The sequence below is a fragment of the Morus notabilis genome, unplaced genomic scaffold (genome assembly GCF_000414095.1).
Source record: "Morus notabilis unplaced genomic scaffold, ASM41409v2 Scaffold297, whole genome shotgun sequence".
NCBI lineage: Eukaryota > Viridiplantae > Streptophyta > Magnoliopsida > Rosales > Moraceae > Morus > Morus notabilis.
Window position 1 is genome coordinate 528940 of NW_010357726.1, and position 15525 is coordinate 544464.

Here is a 15525-nt window from a genome sequence, read left to right on the forward strand (position 1 = left end):
ACTACAATGGCGGCTGCCAAGTCATTTTCGTTGAATGATAGGGTTCAGCAATATTTCTCATTTATAAGATCCCCCTAAATAATGTTCAATATTAATTTTTCTTTTTGAAAAAAAAATACCATTGGCCTTTCTTGTATATAATATAATTATAATGGAATTCTTATTAATGAAAGAGAATTCGTAATCTTTTTCATATAATTAGGGTTATTTCGATACGATGGGTAAGAAATGTTGATTGGTGTTTAGGTTATAAGGAGTATAAGAACATATTCTTAATTAACAAGGGAAAATATAGTTTAGTGAGAACTAAAAAATTGTAGATTTAGATTAAGTTTTTTTTTTTTTTTTTTTTTAAAGGGATTTGGATTAATTTTTATTACTATATATGGACACCTTTTGTCTCTATAACGTTTGTCTCGCTCTGATCTTTTTTTTTTTTTTTTTTTTTTTTTTTTTTTTTGTGTCCTACCGTAAATTTCTAAATAAGAAAAGAGGAATTATAGCTTTTTGAACTGGTTTATATATAATCCGAAAATTTATATACCATCTTTTGCTAGAACTATATTGATGATAAATAAGAGATTCGTGAAGGTTCCGTTTTTGTCGATAGTTATGTATTACTTATTAGAGATGACTCACCATAAAAAGAATGTAGTCAGTTTTATGGAAAAGAGAAGTTGAAGTATAAGTGTATATATATATATATATATTAGTTTGAAAATTCAAAGCAAAATCGTACCCTCATTTTGGCACATTTTGGCTATCAAATTTGACAACTTTTATAGTTTTCAAGAGGGGAAGAAAAAAACAGTTTTGGAGTTAGCTTGTTTCAATATAAATATAACACCTTTTCGACTGAAATTTTGTCTGGTTTGCCTTCGTCATTCATGAATCATCACTAGATCTTTTCAAGCCGATAGGAGAATTTTCTTGCACAACTTCACTTTTGGAATTATCTTGTTTCAATCGGCTGATATGTTTACAAAGATAAAACTTGGAACATCACAATTCAATAATTAAAATGATAGCGACTACAAAATATCAATGTTGTCATCATTTACTACGAAATGAACTAATATAATAAGACATATATATGGTTCTCATTTTTTTTTTCCCAATTGTGTTTCGTTAGTGAACAGTGTAACAACATTATATATAGAAGGCAATATATTTTTATAATTATCTTAAATAATTATATGTTTTAATAATTAATGCATGTTGAACAATATATATATATATATATATGTATGTATGTATGTATGTGTGTGTAAATGGTGCAAAGCCCGAGTTAGAATTATTAATTAACAAACCTGGAGAAATCCATAACACTTAGTTAATAGTAATCGCTAATCAGTTTCTTGTCACGACAAGAACTCATTTTCAGCGAGGTTCCTAATTAATAGATCTTGTGGGATCATCTGTAGTAAAACTCATGTGCTATTAAACTGACATATATATTAGTTTATCATCATATGAAAAAAGTTCTACACTTAATTCACGAATTTTTTTATACTCGAACCTCAAGGATTAAAAGAATTGGTGGCAAATCACGTGATATAACATTTTCCTTAATTTTATACATAGAGTATTAGGATATATTTTTTTTACTCCTGGAACATATATATACACACATATATATATATATATGTATGTATGTATGTATGTATGTATGTATGTAATAACTTATGAACTCTACGTTAATGTATGCAATACATAGATGCACAATACACACACATATCTATATAATAATTTTACAGGCAAAATCAAAAATTTCTCAATCATTCGATGAAGAGAAAATAAGCGTGTTATAGCCTTATTTGGAATTAATCTGTCTCTTAATCTTAAGCGTTCAGTTAATGTAATTATCTCCTTGAGTTTATGTGTGTGTTTATAGATTACTGAAGACTCTGTCGTTGTTGCATTTAGCATGCAAGGACACGTACGACAGCAAACTAACAATCATATTTATAAGCATTAATGATATATATATAAATATCAATACATGCATACATACATACTGTATATATGATATATATACATATACATATATACATACATGCATACATGCATACTATATTATATATATCATATAGCACACATATATATATATATATGATCGGTTTTGTATTATGTGACGTTTGTTTCGCTAATGACAGCTCAAATAATTCAACCTTCATCACATCACATGGTAGCCCTTTCTCGGAGTTCATAGAAAGATTATAGTACTCTTGCTCAGAATTCACGTTTCAATTGTTTAATCTATTTATTTATTTCTTATCATTATTATTTTATATTACCACTTAATTATCCTATTGGAATTTGTAACGAGTTTATAAATAGGAGAGATTTTAAAATGGTGATGGAAAATTATGTATCTCTTGGTAAGTCCCACAATTAATCGTCATTTTTTTCCACCAGTCCACTTTACAGCAAATGGGAACCAATTCTTTTTTGCCACACTTTGACAATATCCAGTTGTGAAATTTTGGAATATTTATCATTCAATATCTTTCTGCGACCTGCAATATTATTATATTATTCATCAGAAAAACATTTCAATATTCATTTTATGGACCTGCGAAGCTCTAGCAATAATTGAATAAGGTGTGCTAGTGGCAAATTCTGAGAACTTATATACTATATATATATATATATATATATATTATACGCGCGTATAAGTCACTGAACCTAGGATACGATTAGACCTAATTTGTTATTATTCATGAGAAAAACATTTTATTAATATTCATTATTCTTGGTTATATTAACTTGCTCCTGACTTTTTAGAAGTAGTGATGGCACTCCCTCAACTACATCAATGTGTTTAAAATATCCGTCCAATCCAAATTTGTCTATATATATATATGTATATATATATGTAACGTGTGTACACACACACACACATATATATATATATATATTTATATTTATATAACAAATGGAATGCCCGACTTGTCATGTTCAAAATGGGTTAGTGAATAGTGATTGTTCAGTGTTGGTTCCAATTTTCTTTTTAAACTCTAATAATGAAAACTGTTAAAAAAGTAAAAATAATTGAAATTTGGTAAAAATAAAAAAATAGTAAAGTCTGTCGTGGCTTCAGTATTGCAAGTAAAGTGTACGAGGGGTCAAAGTAATGTATCACATATCCTAAAGTTAATTAATATCGCATATTATATATGACTTTTATTGCGGTAGAAAGTACTGAACATTCATGATGTTCGACTAAAATCTTGTAGAAATAGCAAGATATAAAAAAAAAAAAAAATCTATCATAACAATCCATCCCTTTTATTAAATAAATTACAGGATTGATTTTATGTGTGTTTTTTCCCAATTTACGTGCATATAAATTGAGGTTCACAAATAAATTTGTGACTCTTTCAAATCACCTCTAATGTGGGTTTTTCTATTGATATAATAAAAAAAAATTGTTGTCATTGATAAGAAATCATGCAAAAACACACAAAAAAATCTTCTCATAATGAATATTTTTGCTCCAATCTTCAATTTTTTTTAAATTCAATAAAACCATTAAATTGAGCCTTGAAAGTCTAAAAAACAAAAAGCAAAAAAAAAAAAAGAGAAGAATTGAACAAACCATTTTTCAATAGTGAAACATTTTTCTTTGGTGAACAAACCAAAAGGAATCAAATCTGCTCCCAATCAGTCACGTATTTGTCCTTTCCAACCATCACCTTTTACGTAAATAATGAGATATTGCCACCACTTTTCTCAATTGCATGGAAGGATATAATAATATATTATTCATTATTATATATACCGATAATAACATGGTGTTTATTATTTTATGTAACAATAATAATTTTATTAAAGGACAACATGCAGCTTATTTGAGATAAATAAAGTCATTATATTTTAAAATACCTATTATATATGAGAAATAGATGTAATGTTACATTTTAACTTTTATATGTGTGTGTATATATCTTTGTATATCTCGATCTTTATAGGTTATATGTTTGCAACAAGATGAAGGATGAAGCTATGTATAGACGATTCCACCAAAAAAAAAAAAAAACAAAGAAAAGAAAAAGAGCTTTGTATAGACCACGGTAAAATTTAATTTTATATGTTAAAACTATAGTTTGTCTCCTTTTGAAATTGTGAAGTTTTATATTTTTCCCACCTCATAATACGTGAAATCTAATGAAATTTTAGGACCCGTTTAATTCGCTGATTTGAGTTTTTAATTTGAATTAAGATGTGACTTTATATAAGAGTTTTTTACTGTAGTAAAAAAGTTAGATGTGACTATTTTTAAGAGATTTTTACTGTAACAAAACTTTAATTTTAAACTCAAATTAATAAAATGAATGAGATTTTAGTATACTCATGCTCTCTTAGCTATCATAACATGAAGGGACCGCACCAGTTGATAAATCGTTGTGAGCCTATGGGGGGCCAACAGGCTAGGCTAATTGCTGTAGTATTGTCAAAATTTATTTATTTTTTATTTATTTTTTGGTGGCTGGAAGAATGGGTCTAAGTTTAAACAAATGGGTTTTTTTTTTTTTTTTTTTTAAGGTCAAATGGGTGTTTTTTCTTTTCTGGAACTTTATTAAATAATATGGGTGTTGTGGATTATATATTAAACAACTAATAAGATGCGGACAGTCGGCATTGAATTTCTTGCAATTGTCGCTTTTAGGTGATGCTGATTGAGTGATTGGGCACCTTCATTTGCCTGTCACTGATTATTTTAGTGAATTTTGTAATGCATATTGTTGATCTTGTTATACATATATATATATATATATGTATGTATGTATACATAGATATATAGGGGTTGAATTCTATATATATAGATATATAGGGGTTGAATTCCTACAAGTATGCGTAAATTGAGCAGTGGGACTCCATTCAATGTTTGTTGTCACTTCAAGTTTTTTTTTTTTTTTTGAAAGTACTACAAGTTATTTTTAGGTACAAGTAGGCTCCATTTATTTTACCGATTTGAGTTTAGAATTCGAGTTTTGTTATAGTAAAAAGCTCTCAAGAACAGTCACATCTAACTTTTTTGCTACAGTAAAAGGCTCTCACATAAAATCACATCTCAACTCAAATTAAAAACTTAAATCAGTGAACTAAATGGACCCGTAGTCTCTCAACTTTCACAGAATAAAGTAAATTGAAATGCAAAACTTTTCCCCAAAAAAAAAAAAAAAAAAGAGAAATCCAAAAGTAAGAGATGGGATTTAAATACCACGCTTCCTTGCAGTAAATCTCACTCATAAAAAAAGAGTTTGTTTTTAGATCTTAATAATAAAATCCAATATATTCCTATGGCCAGTACCGCATCAAATATTAAGCATAATGCAATTTCTTGCAATCCAATCTTGACTGATAATTTTATTAAATTCCATGGACAAAATAGCCTAAAATCTTTCAACTAAAGTGATAAGCTAGTTGACTTGTCTTTATTTGAAGTTCGAACTTTTAAAGTGAAGTTAATAATATCTGCAAGTTGAACGACAAATCAGTTGCCAAAATAGTACACAGTGGGAAGAGAATTAATAAGGGTTCGTTTGGTTAGAGGATTCAAACCATGTGATTCGAACCATTTTTAATTTATGTGTATTTTTTGTGAGAGAAAATACTGTAGCGAACCACGAATCATGATTCGAATCAGGGAACGAATCCCTCTACCAAACGCTAGATTCTTTTACGAATCCAACTATGGTAGGACCGGCTATTCCCAGTCGTATCATGCTTGTATTTTTCAGGAGTTGGACTAAACGGTTGAAATTTTATGTTGTTTAGTTCCATCCACACAACTCAAATGTCACTCTTATAAATCAATTTAACTACCATCTAATACACGAAAATTAGGCAAGTTTTACGGACTCACCGGCCAGACTCGATCTTTAACCGTTGGATTAATTTTTCAATAGTTAAATTTGTACAGATCTGTAATAAAGATTTACAACGCACCACACAAAACTGCTTCTGCTTCAAATCTAACCGTTAAAAAATTAATCCAACGATAGAAAAGTAGTGTTCCACTTATGAGTTTTTTTTTTTTTTTTTTTTGGGTGTTCCACTATAGAGAATGCCGAAAATTTATTTGCACGATCGTAGTTTTACTGTTGTTTTAGTTATATAACATATGTCAATCAAAATATGTAATGCATTACGCATGCATACTAATAGAGCACAAAGTATGACTTTACATCTGGGGCGCATTTATTAAACCGTAAAGCTGGGAAAGGTAATGAGATTGTAAATGAAAGTAAAGTAATAGAATTAAGGATCATTTATTCCTTTTTATGTATTTATTTGACTATTAGATTGTGTAATTGGAAACAACCTCATTCCCTTTCTTACGTTTACTAAAATTAAGAATAGTAATTTTATGAATTAATCACTAAAATATCATTTTACACAATTAAATAATCATTGATTGTACAGTAATTCATTAAGGGTAGATAAGTAAATTTAACATTTATTTCCTTAGACAAAGAATTAAATAATAAAAGGAGTGCAAGGATTGATGTTCCATTTTCTCATTCTATATATTGTGTGAGACTAACTAAATTTTTATTACTAATTTTATATGTAAACACATTATTAAATAGAAAAAAAGAATTCACTTTTATTTTCCCTTTCCTTTTGATTGCAAAGTAAACGTGCCCCTTAAGTAATCCCGGTTTCACCATTTGATACGTTAGCATTACTATAAGATTAACGTGAGTGAGACAATTCACGAACTATTAAACTCAAATTCCAATCCCTAAGCTGGTCTGTTCAACCGAGGAAGACGTAAATAATAATAATAATAATAATTTGTTAGCTGATTAGGTACGAATCTTAGAATGTAATTACTTTGACTATTATTAATGCTTTGAGCAGCATGAAGTAACATGACATGATTTTCTTATTATACGTAGCAAGAATTTTGTTGCATTCGAGGAGACCAAAACTGATCCATTTAATTGCATAAATGACGTGTTAAATATATATTTTGCTTTCTTTCTTACATGTATTGTCTTACATTAATTAATATATGGTTGGAATCAGATAATTTAATTAAATGATATTGGCTAGCCGCCCAACTTGAAAATTGATCATACTACATTGTTTCTAAACCACATTAAATTGACCATTTGAAAAGATAAAAAGAAGTGAAATAGAAAGAAGTCCTCCATGATTAGAGAGTTTGGGACCCTAGAGGTTTATATCCCGTTCATTTCACCGATTTGAGTTTAGAATTTAAGTTTTACTACAGTAAAAAGCTCTCAGAAACAATTACATCAAACTTTTTTACTACAATAAATTACATCTCAACTCAGATTAAAAACTTAAATCAGCGAACTAAACGGACTCTTACTCCCTTCGGTGGATGGTTTGGATCCTCTTTGGTGCATTTTTTTGGAGACTTACCCTAATGTAAATACTAATGATTTACACTGTCTCATGTAGGAAAACTTTCAAGGACACGGTGCGCAAGACCAATAAGATTAGTCAGGCTCATCCCGATTACTCATCGGTTAACCAAACCAAAAAGAAAGAAAAAGAAAAAAAAAAGACGCGGGCTTCAGAGAGGTTATGGTTTCCCCTCATGCAGGAGTTGTTAACTCAACCTTGATGATGTAGGCTTTAGGGACGCTTAATGTACGCTTGTTGTGGTGGCACGGGATGATGCTGGGTGGATTGCAGAGGCCGGGGTTAATTTTTTGCGGCGCAGTCTCGGTTGCAATGAGGGAGGCCAAAGCGAGTCTCTAGGCTAAGGGGCTCGAGCACGCGATTGTGGAAGAAGATTGCAAGGGTGTTACTCAAGGGTTTGGCTCCTAAGGGGGGTTACTCGAGCAGATCTTTAGGCTAGCCGTTGCCTACATGTAAGGCTCCATGGAACTGGGTTTGCTAGTTTCTCCGACCAAAAGGCCTTTTCGTTTTGCTTAGAGACTGGCGGTGTGAGGCTTGGTCTCTTTGTTTGTGTGTTCTGTTGCATTTGGCCCTTTTTCACCGAGGAAAAAAGAAGGAAAGAAAAACACATGCAATGAGGATATGGAAGTTAGACAGAAAATGTTAATTAATCAGCAAGTGGAAATCAAGTCAAGAAAACCCAAGCACCGTGTTATTTGGACCACCTATGCAGTAACCGGGCCAACCGGACAAGCCAGAATATAATATCCTTAATTTAGGCTGTCTAGAATGAGAAAGGTAAATTGCAATCATGCATCCTGAATATTTTCGTCATTTACAAATTGAATATTAAACTTTAAATGGTCGATAATTACGGTCCAAAATATCAAAATTTATAAAGTTTAGTCCAATTTGTCAAGCAACAAAAAGTTCGTAGTACATTACTCATTAGTATAACAATACGTCCATTAGCTATTAGATCATAATTGCAATAAGTGTTCAAATTTCGGATTCCATTTGCCAAAACTAAAAGTTTGCGATCCAAGTTGCAAAACACTTATGAGTGTGCAAAGTGCACCATTTCAATTGACCCAAAACAAAAAGATTTAAACGCAAAAAAAGGATAAATGACTCTGGTTTAACTAGGATACCATCCATTCCACAATTCCCACATATTACAGTCAAACATGGTTCCACACTTGTGTTTTAATATGGAAATTGACAACCGTCAACCAATGCAAAAACCTTGGACAAAAGGTACCTTTTATTTTTTCTCTTAGCCACTGAAAAGTGGTGCAGACCATAGCAAAAGTAGCTTTGACGGGCCTCAGAATAGCCACGAGTAGCTAAGACATAGTATTCTCAATGTTAGGTTCCAGGGGGAAAACAAAGATTATTTTGAAAACAACTTAAATTGGTATATACAAGTAAAAGTTAAATTGTTACAATTAATGACTCTCATGTGTTCTTAACATTCAATGTCTATCAACCAAGGTGAAAGTTAGAGGCTTACTTTGCATTGCCCTGGAGGCCAGTGACAGCTAGTTTCAAATCCAAATTCAGGAGCAATACAGGTCAATGAAGTTTGTCAACAAGTTTCAGCTCCATGCTTAATTTAACCAGGAAATCAAGAATGGATGTGTCAAGGGATTCGGAGAAGCCTGTTCACAGCTGAATCGAGAGCGTCAACATTTCGCCTCAAGATTTTTCTTTGACAACATTAAGGAGTCAAAATGAATTTCATTTCATGAGTTAGGAATGAAGCAAAATCTATGCAACACACAAACACATTAAAAAATTAAATGTAAAGGATACAATTGCATGGCTAGATTGTCAATGCCCTTCATTTCCTCATTTAATCTGACAAAAACAAATTCAAAATAAGCTTAGAAAGGCCATCACTAACTCACAGAAGAAAAATGAGAGAGTCATCCAAAAAGTTCATTTTCCCTTTCAGGGTGTAACTAAGATTTAGAATGCTCTAAAAATCTCTAACTAGACTTGATCGCATTCACTGCTACTCTGATACATAATTTGTAGCATCATTCACTCAGCTGTTACCGGGTCCGTTTCCAACAGTAATTACATCAAATTCATTCATCCTCCAGCAACATCTAGTCTAATGTTGAGTTCTATCCAACATTGACTTGGTATGGATAACTTGTAAGTTATAACAGAGGCTGGACTCTTGATCTCAAGAAACTTGCTGCTGGTTTCCAAATAGTTTTGGTAATTAATGCCACTGTTTGCTTAATTTAGCACCAAAGAGGAGCATTTTCTCTCTCTCTCTCTCTCTTAAAAGTTGCACTCCAAGCAAAGAACAAATGAATCCCATGCCTCACTTTGCTTTCAACTGCACCAACTATCCTATGAAGGACTAGTCCAGACTTAGGAGTTGACATACTTTTCTAACTTTTCTTTTGCTTTTGCCAAAGATTTTAAAATTACACACTCATGTAAGACTTAAACCCGACTACTTTAGTTTGGCTAATGAATCCTTTTTATCAAACTCAATGTTATCTAAAATAGCAAAATGGGTAAAACATTATTGAATAAAGGATAACTTTCACAGCATAACGTGATAACAACAATGCAAAGGCATCAATTTTAAGCAACAAAACAAACATACGAAATAACTGAAATCTCATTATCACATCAAAGACATCATGGCATGACAATATTTTATCGCTTTATGTACCGTGGTGGTATGAGTTACAATGACGATGATGAAGCAGTACCTGAGACATGAATTTATATACCGATTTCCCTTTGTTGCAGCATCAAGCACTGCAGAGCAAACAAATCCACTCTTAAAATAACATGAGAATCTAACAAATTACTTGGGGGCTTAGCAGATAATACCGAAAGATCCACAAAAATTCTAATCATCCTTGAATAGAAGAAACCATAAAATACCAAGCAAAAACACATAAGAATTCTCACAGAATCCTGATTTCTAAAGAACCATTCCAAAATCGTACTACAAGGTAAAGAGAAGAGTTTAAAGTTCAGATTTTTTTTTTCTTTCTTTCTTATGGTGTTCCCAATCCATTAGTACCACAACTTGTAAAAGTTTTCCTTAAGAGAGCAAACGAAAATTCCAATTCCTAAAAACTGAAGCTTTCCACTAACTAAACCAAGATAAATACACACCAGATTCTTGAAGTCGACCAGCCGCATCGCTGAAACAGTGCATGTGATCAACAGAGTTACTCGTAATCTACAAATGAATCCGAATCATTCAATTCAATCTCCCAAAAAATTAAAATAAATAAATCAAAAATCTCTCAAAAGTCCGATTTTCCTACCGTTTCCTTCACTTTCTCGCAATCCAAACAGGAAAAAAAAGAAAAGAAGAAGAAGAAGGAAAACCTCGGAGAGAGCCATGCGAAGAGAGGCGAAGAGAGAGGCGAAGCTCTCGGAGATCGCGAGAGAGTCCCTCTCGACCACTTCGAGAGCTCTCAAGATCTCCGTCCGGTTCACCGGGAATTCCGATTTGGCACGACCATCCTCACCGGGATCGGCAGTGGATTCAGGACCTGTGGACTGCGAATCGAGGTCCGTCGCGGATGTTAGGGTTTCGGAGCTAGTCGGACGGACTCCGGCGACTTCCCCTTCGGCTCCACCCTCCATTTCCCGCGGTTTTTATCGGATGCGGCGCTCTGATTTTTTATTTTCCCTACGACTGCTGACCGGCCATTGGCTTTTTATTGTTTTTTGTTATTAATGAATTTATTTATTTTTTCCTACTGTATATTTCTTAAAATTTGACGTTTCATTTTTTTTTTTTTTAAGAGTTTGTCGTTTCATTTAAGAATGGGCCTGTATTATTTACCCGGACTATTTTTGGGCGTAAATTTGGCTCTTTTTTTCCATAATAGTATGTGGAATACCAACTTTTTGAAGGTGTGGTTACTTATTTCTAATTATAGTGAGCGTGAATTGCAATAGGTAGGATTTGTATTTGGAGTGTATAGAATTTAGAGTCGGTATAAATAATTTATTTAAGTTTGTAACTTTCATTCATGCGTTTATTGAAACTTAGAATCATAATAGATTTTGTATATATTTACTTATATACTATTTTTGTAAATTTTTTTATTTCAATTTAAAAAAAAAAATTGTATGCCTATTATAATAATGTTAATTCGCAATTAAAAGAATATTATATTCTGGTGACATATAATAAATGTTGTCGTTTTCTCCTTTGGCGTCGTTACCATATATTGGTGTCGTTTCCTCCTTTGTCGTCGTGTTTAACTTATCACACGTACGTTCCTTTTGGTGTTTTCTTCTTCATTTTTTGGCTGGATTTTTTTTGGCGTTTTCTTCTTTCTACTCGTTTGTTCCTTTTGCTGTCGTGTTTATGTTGTCATTTAGCTCTCTTGTTGTCGTCAATACATGCCGGTGTCCTTTCAACATTTGATGTCGTCGTTTCCCTTGGTGTCCTTTAAATATTTGATGTCGTCTCCTTTAGGCGCTTTTAGAACTCGTATATGAAAATGATAATGAAAACGTTTTCAACCTCATACATATATCATTTTTTAAAATGCATTTATTAATTTTATCAAGTTATTATTTTCAGTATAAAAAAACTCGTTAATCTCTCTCTTTCTCTCTCTGCTTGATAGAGGAGAAAATAAAAACAAAAAATAAAAAACGACTAAATCAAAAAATTATTTTTATTTTTTTTATCTTTATTGTGCCAAACGCTGTTTTATAAATATTTTTATTTTTTATTTCTCAAAAAAACGTAAAAAATAAAAATAGAATTAATTTCAAACACGACATTTTTGTGTGTCCCTTTCATTTTTCTTCTTTGTCGTCGTCTTTTCGTTTTGCTACAGGCTTTACCGCTTTACCATCTGTTGTCACTTCTGTCGTTTATTTCTCTTCTTTTGGTGTCGTTTATAGTTTTGTGGCTTCCACCTTTATCGTCATCTATCTTCTAACATCATTTTCTCAATCCGTTGTCGTGTTAACTTTAATGTGGTTGATTTATTTATGCTTTTTCCCTTTTTTCTCTGCAGTGATTTATCATGTTGTTAGTGCTTCTCGTGTCCTTTCACTTATTTTTGTTGTTGTTGTTCCAAAAAAGCAGGGAACAAGTCCCTTGTTCTTATGTGCTGACTTTTTTTATGTTTTGTCGTCCAATTACTTGAGTTCGTTTCTTCCGCTTTAAGATTAATCGATTATTGTCGTCTGCGTTCTTAATTGTCTTTTACCGTTGTCATTGTTTTTAAATATTGTCGTTTTCATCTGTTTATTTAACTTTTGCAATCGTGTGCAGAGAACTTTTACTCATTGGTCTCCTAGGCGATGCGGGACTTTTTCTTTGACGCCCTTCCAAAACAATTCTATATAACACTACCACTTGCCATATTCTTATTTATGTAACGGGTCCGTTTAGTTCGTTAATTCAAGTTGAAATGTGATTTTATGTGAGAATTTTGTACTGTAGTAAAAAAATTAGATGTGACTGTTTCTGATAACTTTTTACTATAGTAAAACTCGAATTCTAAACTCGAATCAGTGAAATGAACGGTTATTCTTATTACTATTCAAGCTCTAGTTGTCGTAATGTTAAGTCTGCGTTTGAAGCAAGGATTTGTGTCATGGTTCGGATTATGGTTCGTGGTTCGCTACAGTATTTTCTCTCACAAAAAATACACATAAATTAAAAATAATTTTGAATCATGATTCTGAACCCATTAACCAAATGTTCACTTAATGTTGGTGTCTTTTTCTATATTTCGCCACTGCTAGTGTTTAGTATTTAACTACTGCGTAAATGATATCACATGTCACGTAAACATATTCTTTATGTCATTTTAAAACGGGTATAAGAAGCATAATTGGCATTTTTTTTAGAATAATCATAAATGACATTTTATGTTTCAAAGAACGGACAAGCGCATTCAAAGGGTTTTTTCTTAAAAACAAAAAAAAAAAATTTGGGTACTAATTTAGTCTTATCTGAAGACTGAACACCAATTTATTAATCCGATAATTATAAGGCACTAAAATATAATTCTTAAAAGACAAATAAAACAACGTACATAATTTCTATAAATTGTTTGAATTGATTACAGTAGAAACCCATAAAAGATAAAATATATACCTTTTATCCGACGTATAATTTTATTGGAAGAGTATGTACAATTCTTTTTTTTTTTTTCGCAAACACTATTAACATAACTTTTATTTTATGAAAAAAAAAGTCCGGAGAATGATCAATATTAGTTTAGTTTCTTTATGTGTTACTCTCTCGATTGCTGATAAAAAGTTATATGAGCGCTTCAGTTAAGGAAAAAAGTACATAATTTGTTATAATTTTATGTAAATTTATTATTTTTATCATTTTAAATAATTTAGTGCAATTATAATTTCTTATTTTTTTATTAATTAAATGATAATTATTTATTTTTAAATAAAATAACATAAATAATATTTTTTACTATTTTGAGTGAATTTCTCTTTTTTTTCCTAACAAAAATGTATGAGGCAAACATTCACATTAAAAACTCTTAAAAATAACCACCCATACTTGACGACCACCACAGACCGCAATCCATTGCCGCTAGACCATCCATTCGGTGGTAACTATCAACAATTCGGTCATTGGAATGTCTTTATTATCAAGTTTCTAGGATTATGGACCCGTTTAGTTCGTTGATTCGAATTTTTAATTCGAGTTAAGATGTGATTTTATGTGAAAATTTTTTACTGTAATAAAAAAGTTAAATATGATTGTTTATGATAGCTTTTTACTATAATAAAACTCAAATTTTAAATTCAAATCGGTGAAATGAACGAGCATAAATTATTTATGCCATTGCAAAAAGAACTACAACTCTTCGTTGCACCTAAGGATTGTGTTAATTTCAGTGGCGTTTGGTTCATGAATTCAAACCATGTGATTAGAACCATTTTCGATTTACGTGCATTTTTTATGAGAGAAAATACTGTAGCGAATCACGAACCATAATTCGAATCAGAAAACGAATCTAGATACCAAACGGACTCTTCATCTTTTCAATAGCTAATGGTATCTAGGGTTTTCAACAAAAGGAAAAAAAAAAAAAAAAGAATAGTCATATTTCTTTCATCCCATAGATTTTTGGTCCAATAACATTATTACGCTTATAATTCTTATGATTACTTTATGAAAACAACAAATATTACATTTGTTCCACATTGCAACTACCAAACAAAAAGAATCAACCAAACCAATCAGTGTAAGTAAAAAAAAATGTACCACTTCATTTACCTTTTCTAATCCGACAGCCTAGATAGAAAACCTCAAGAAGTTTTTTTTTTTTTTTTAATATGACGTGAATAACGTCATTTCGTTTAGTTCGCTGATTCGAGTTTTTAATTTGAATTGAGATGTGATTTTATGTTGGAGCTTTTTACTGTAACAAAAAAGTTAGATGTGATGATTTATGAGAGTTTTTTACTGTAATAAAATTTAAATTTTAAACTCGAATCAGCGAAATAAATAAGACCTAAAAGTTAATTGGCTAAGGCAAAATTTTCATCCTCACCTAAAAAAGAAAACACAGAAAAACATATTGCTCCCGAAATTCATTATTTTTCTTTAAAAGTAATTCTTTTGCCATAATTGGCTATGAGCGGTTGGCAGGCCAGGGACTACAATTTCCCATCTGCACACACATAACAACAAAGCCGTCCACATCGACGCGCCTGACAAACCCGTGAACTCCACGTACCCGCAAAATAAAATTTAAAAAATTTTGGCCTTTTGCTCCCCATTTAATTTAATAATTAAAAGGTTTTCTTAAAAAATCTTTTGGGTTGGCCGGGGCGTGAAGAGATATTTTTGGTTTTTTAATTAATAATTCAAATCCGAAAAAAGAAGAAGCCAAAACAAAGACGAATGGTACAAGGCGGGAACGCCACTCCGAAAATCGTGGGTCGATTCAGAAACACCACAATTTTCAAAAACCGTAATTACATTAACTTTTTTTTTGAATCAGTTAATTACATTACTTTTAATTTTTTCTTTTTTGCGTTTTTCTTATCTTGAATAGAAAGAAATTCCAAAAAAAAAAACACCATTCTATTTCCAACGTTTTTTTTTTTTTTTTTTTTTTTTTTAAACAAAACAAACTCGAA

General features: G+C 31.3%; 1 protein-coding gene across 4 annotated transcripts; it reads right to left on the minus strand.

The window, feature by feature from the left end:
• Positions 1-7462: 7462 nt before the first annotated feature.
• LOC21407020 lies at positions 7463-11071 on the minus strand. Of its 4 annotated transcripts, XM_024175660.1 has the most exons (7): positions 10759-11071; positions 10540-10606; positions 10125-10173; positions 9202-9246; positions 8900-9095; positions 8648-8732; positions 7463-7978 (listed from the first exon to the last, which is right to left on the minus strand). In XM_024175660.1, the coding sequence occupies exons 1-5, from the start codon at positions 11017-11019 to the stop codon at positions 9029-9031; spliced, it is 489 nt and encodes a 162-aa protein (XP_024031428.1). In that variant the 5' UTR covers positions 11020-11071; the 3' UTR covers positions 7463-7978; positions 8648-8732; positions 8900-9028. The 4 variants fall into 4 exon arrangements, with proteins under 4 accessions (XP_024031428.1, XP_024031432.1, XP_010089101.1 ...); XM_024175664.1 differs by lacking the exon at positions 8648-8732; XM_010090799.2 differs by lacking the exon at positions 7463-7978 and having other exon boundaries at positions 8370-8732.
• Between the last annotated feature and the right edge of the window lie 4454 nt (positions 11072-15525).

Bases quoted from the DNA above. Each gene is read 5' to 3' on its own strand.
- LOC21407020 (XM_024175664.1), bottom strand. From the start codon at position 11,019: ATGGAGGGTGGAGCCGAAGGGGAAGTCGCCGGAGTCCGTCCGACTAGC. The intron at 9,247-10,124 runs GTACTGCTTCAT...TGTTTTTGTCAG, and splicing joins TATATAAATTCATGTCTCAG to ATTAAATGAGGAAATGAAGG. The intron at 9,096-9,201 runs GTATCCTTTACA...ATGTTGTCAAAG, and splicing joins GACAATCTAGCCATGCAATT to AAAAATCTTGAGGCGAAATG.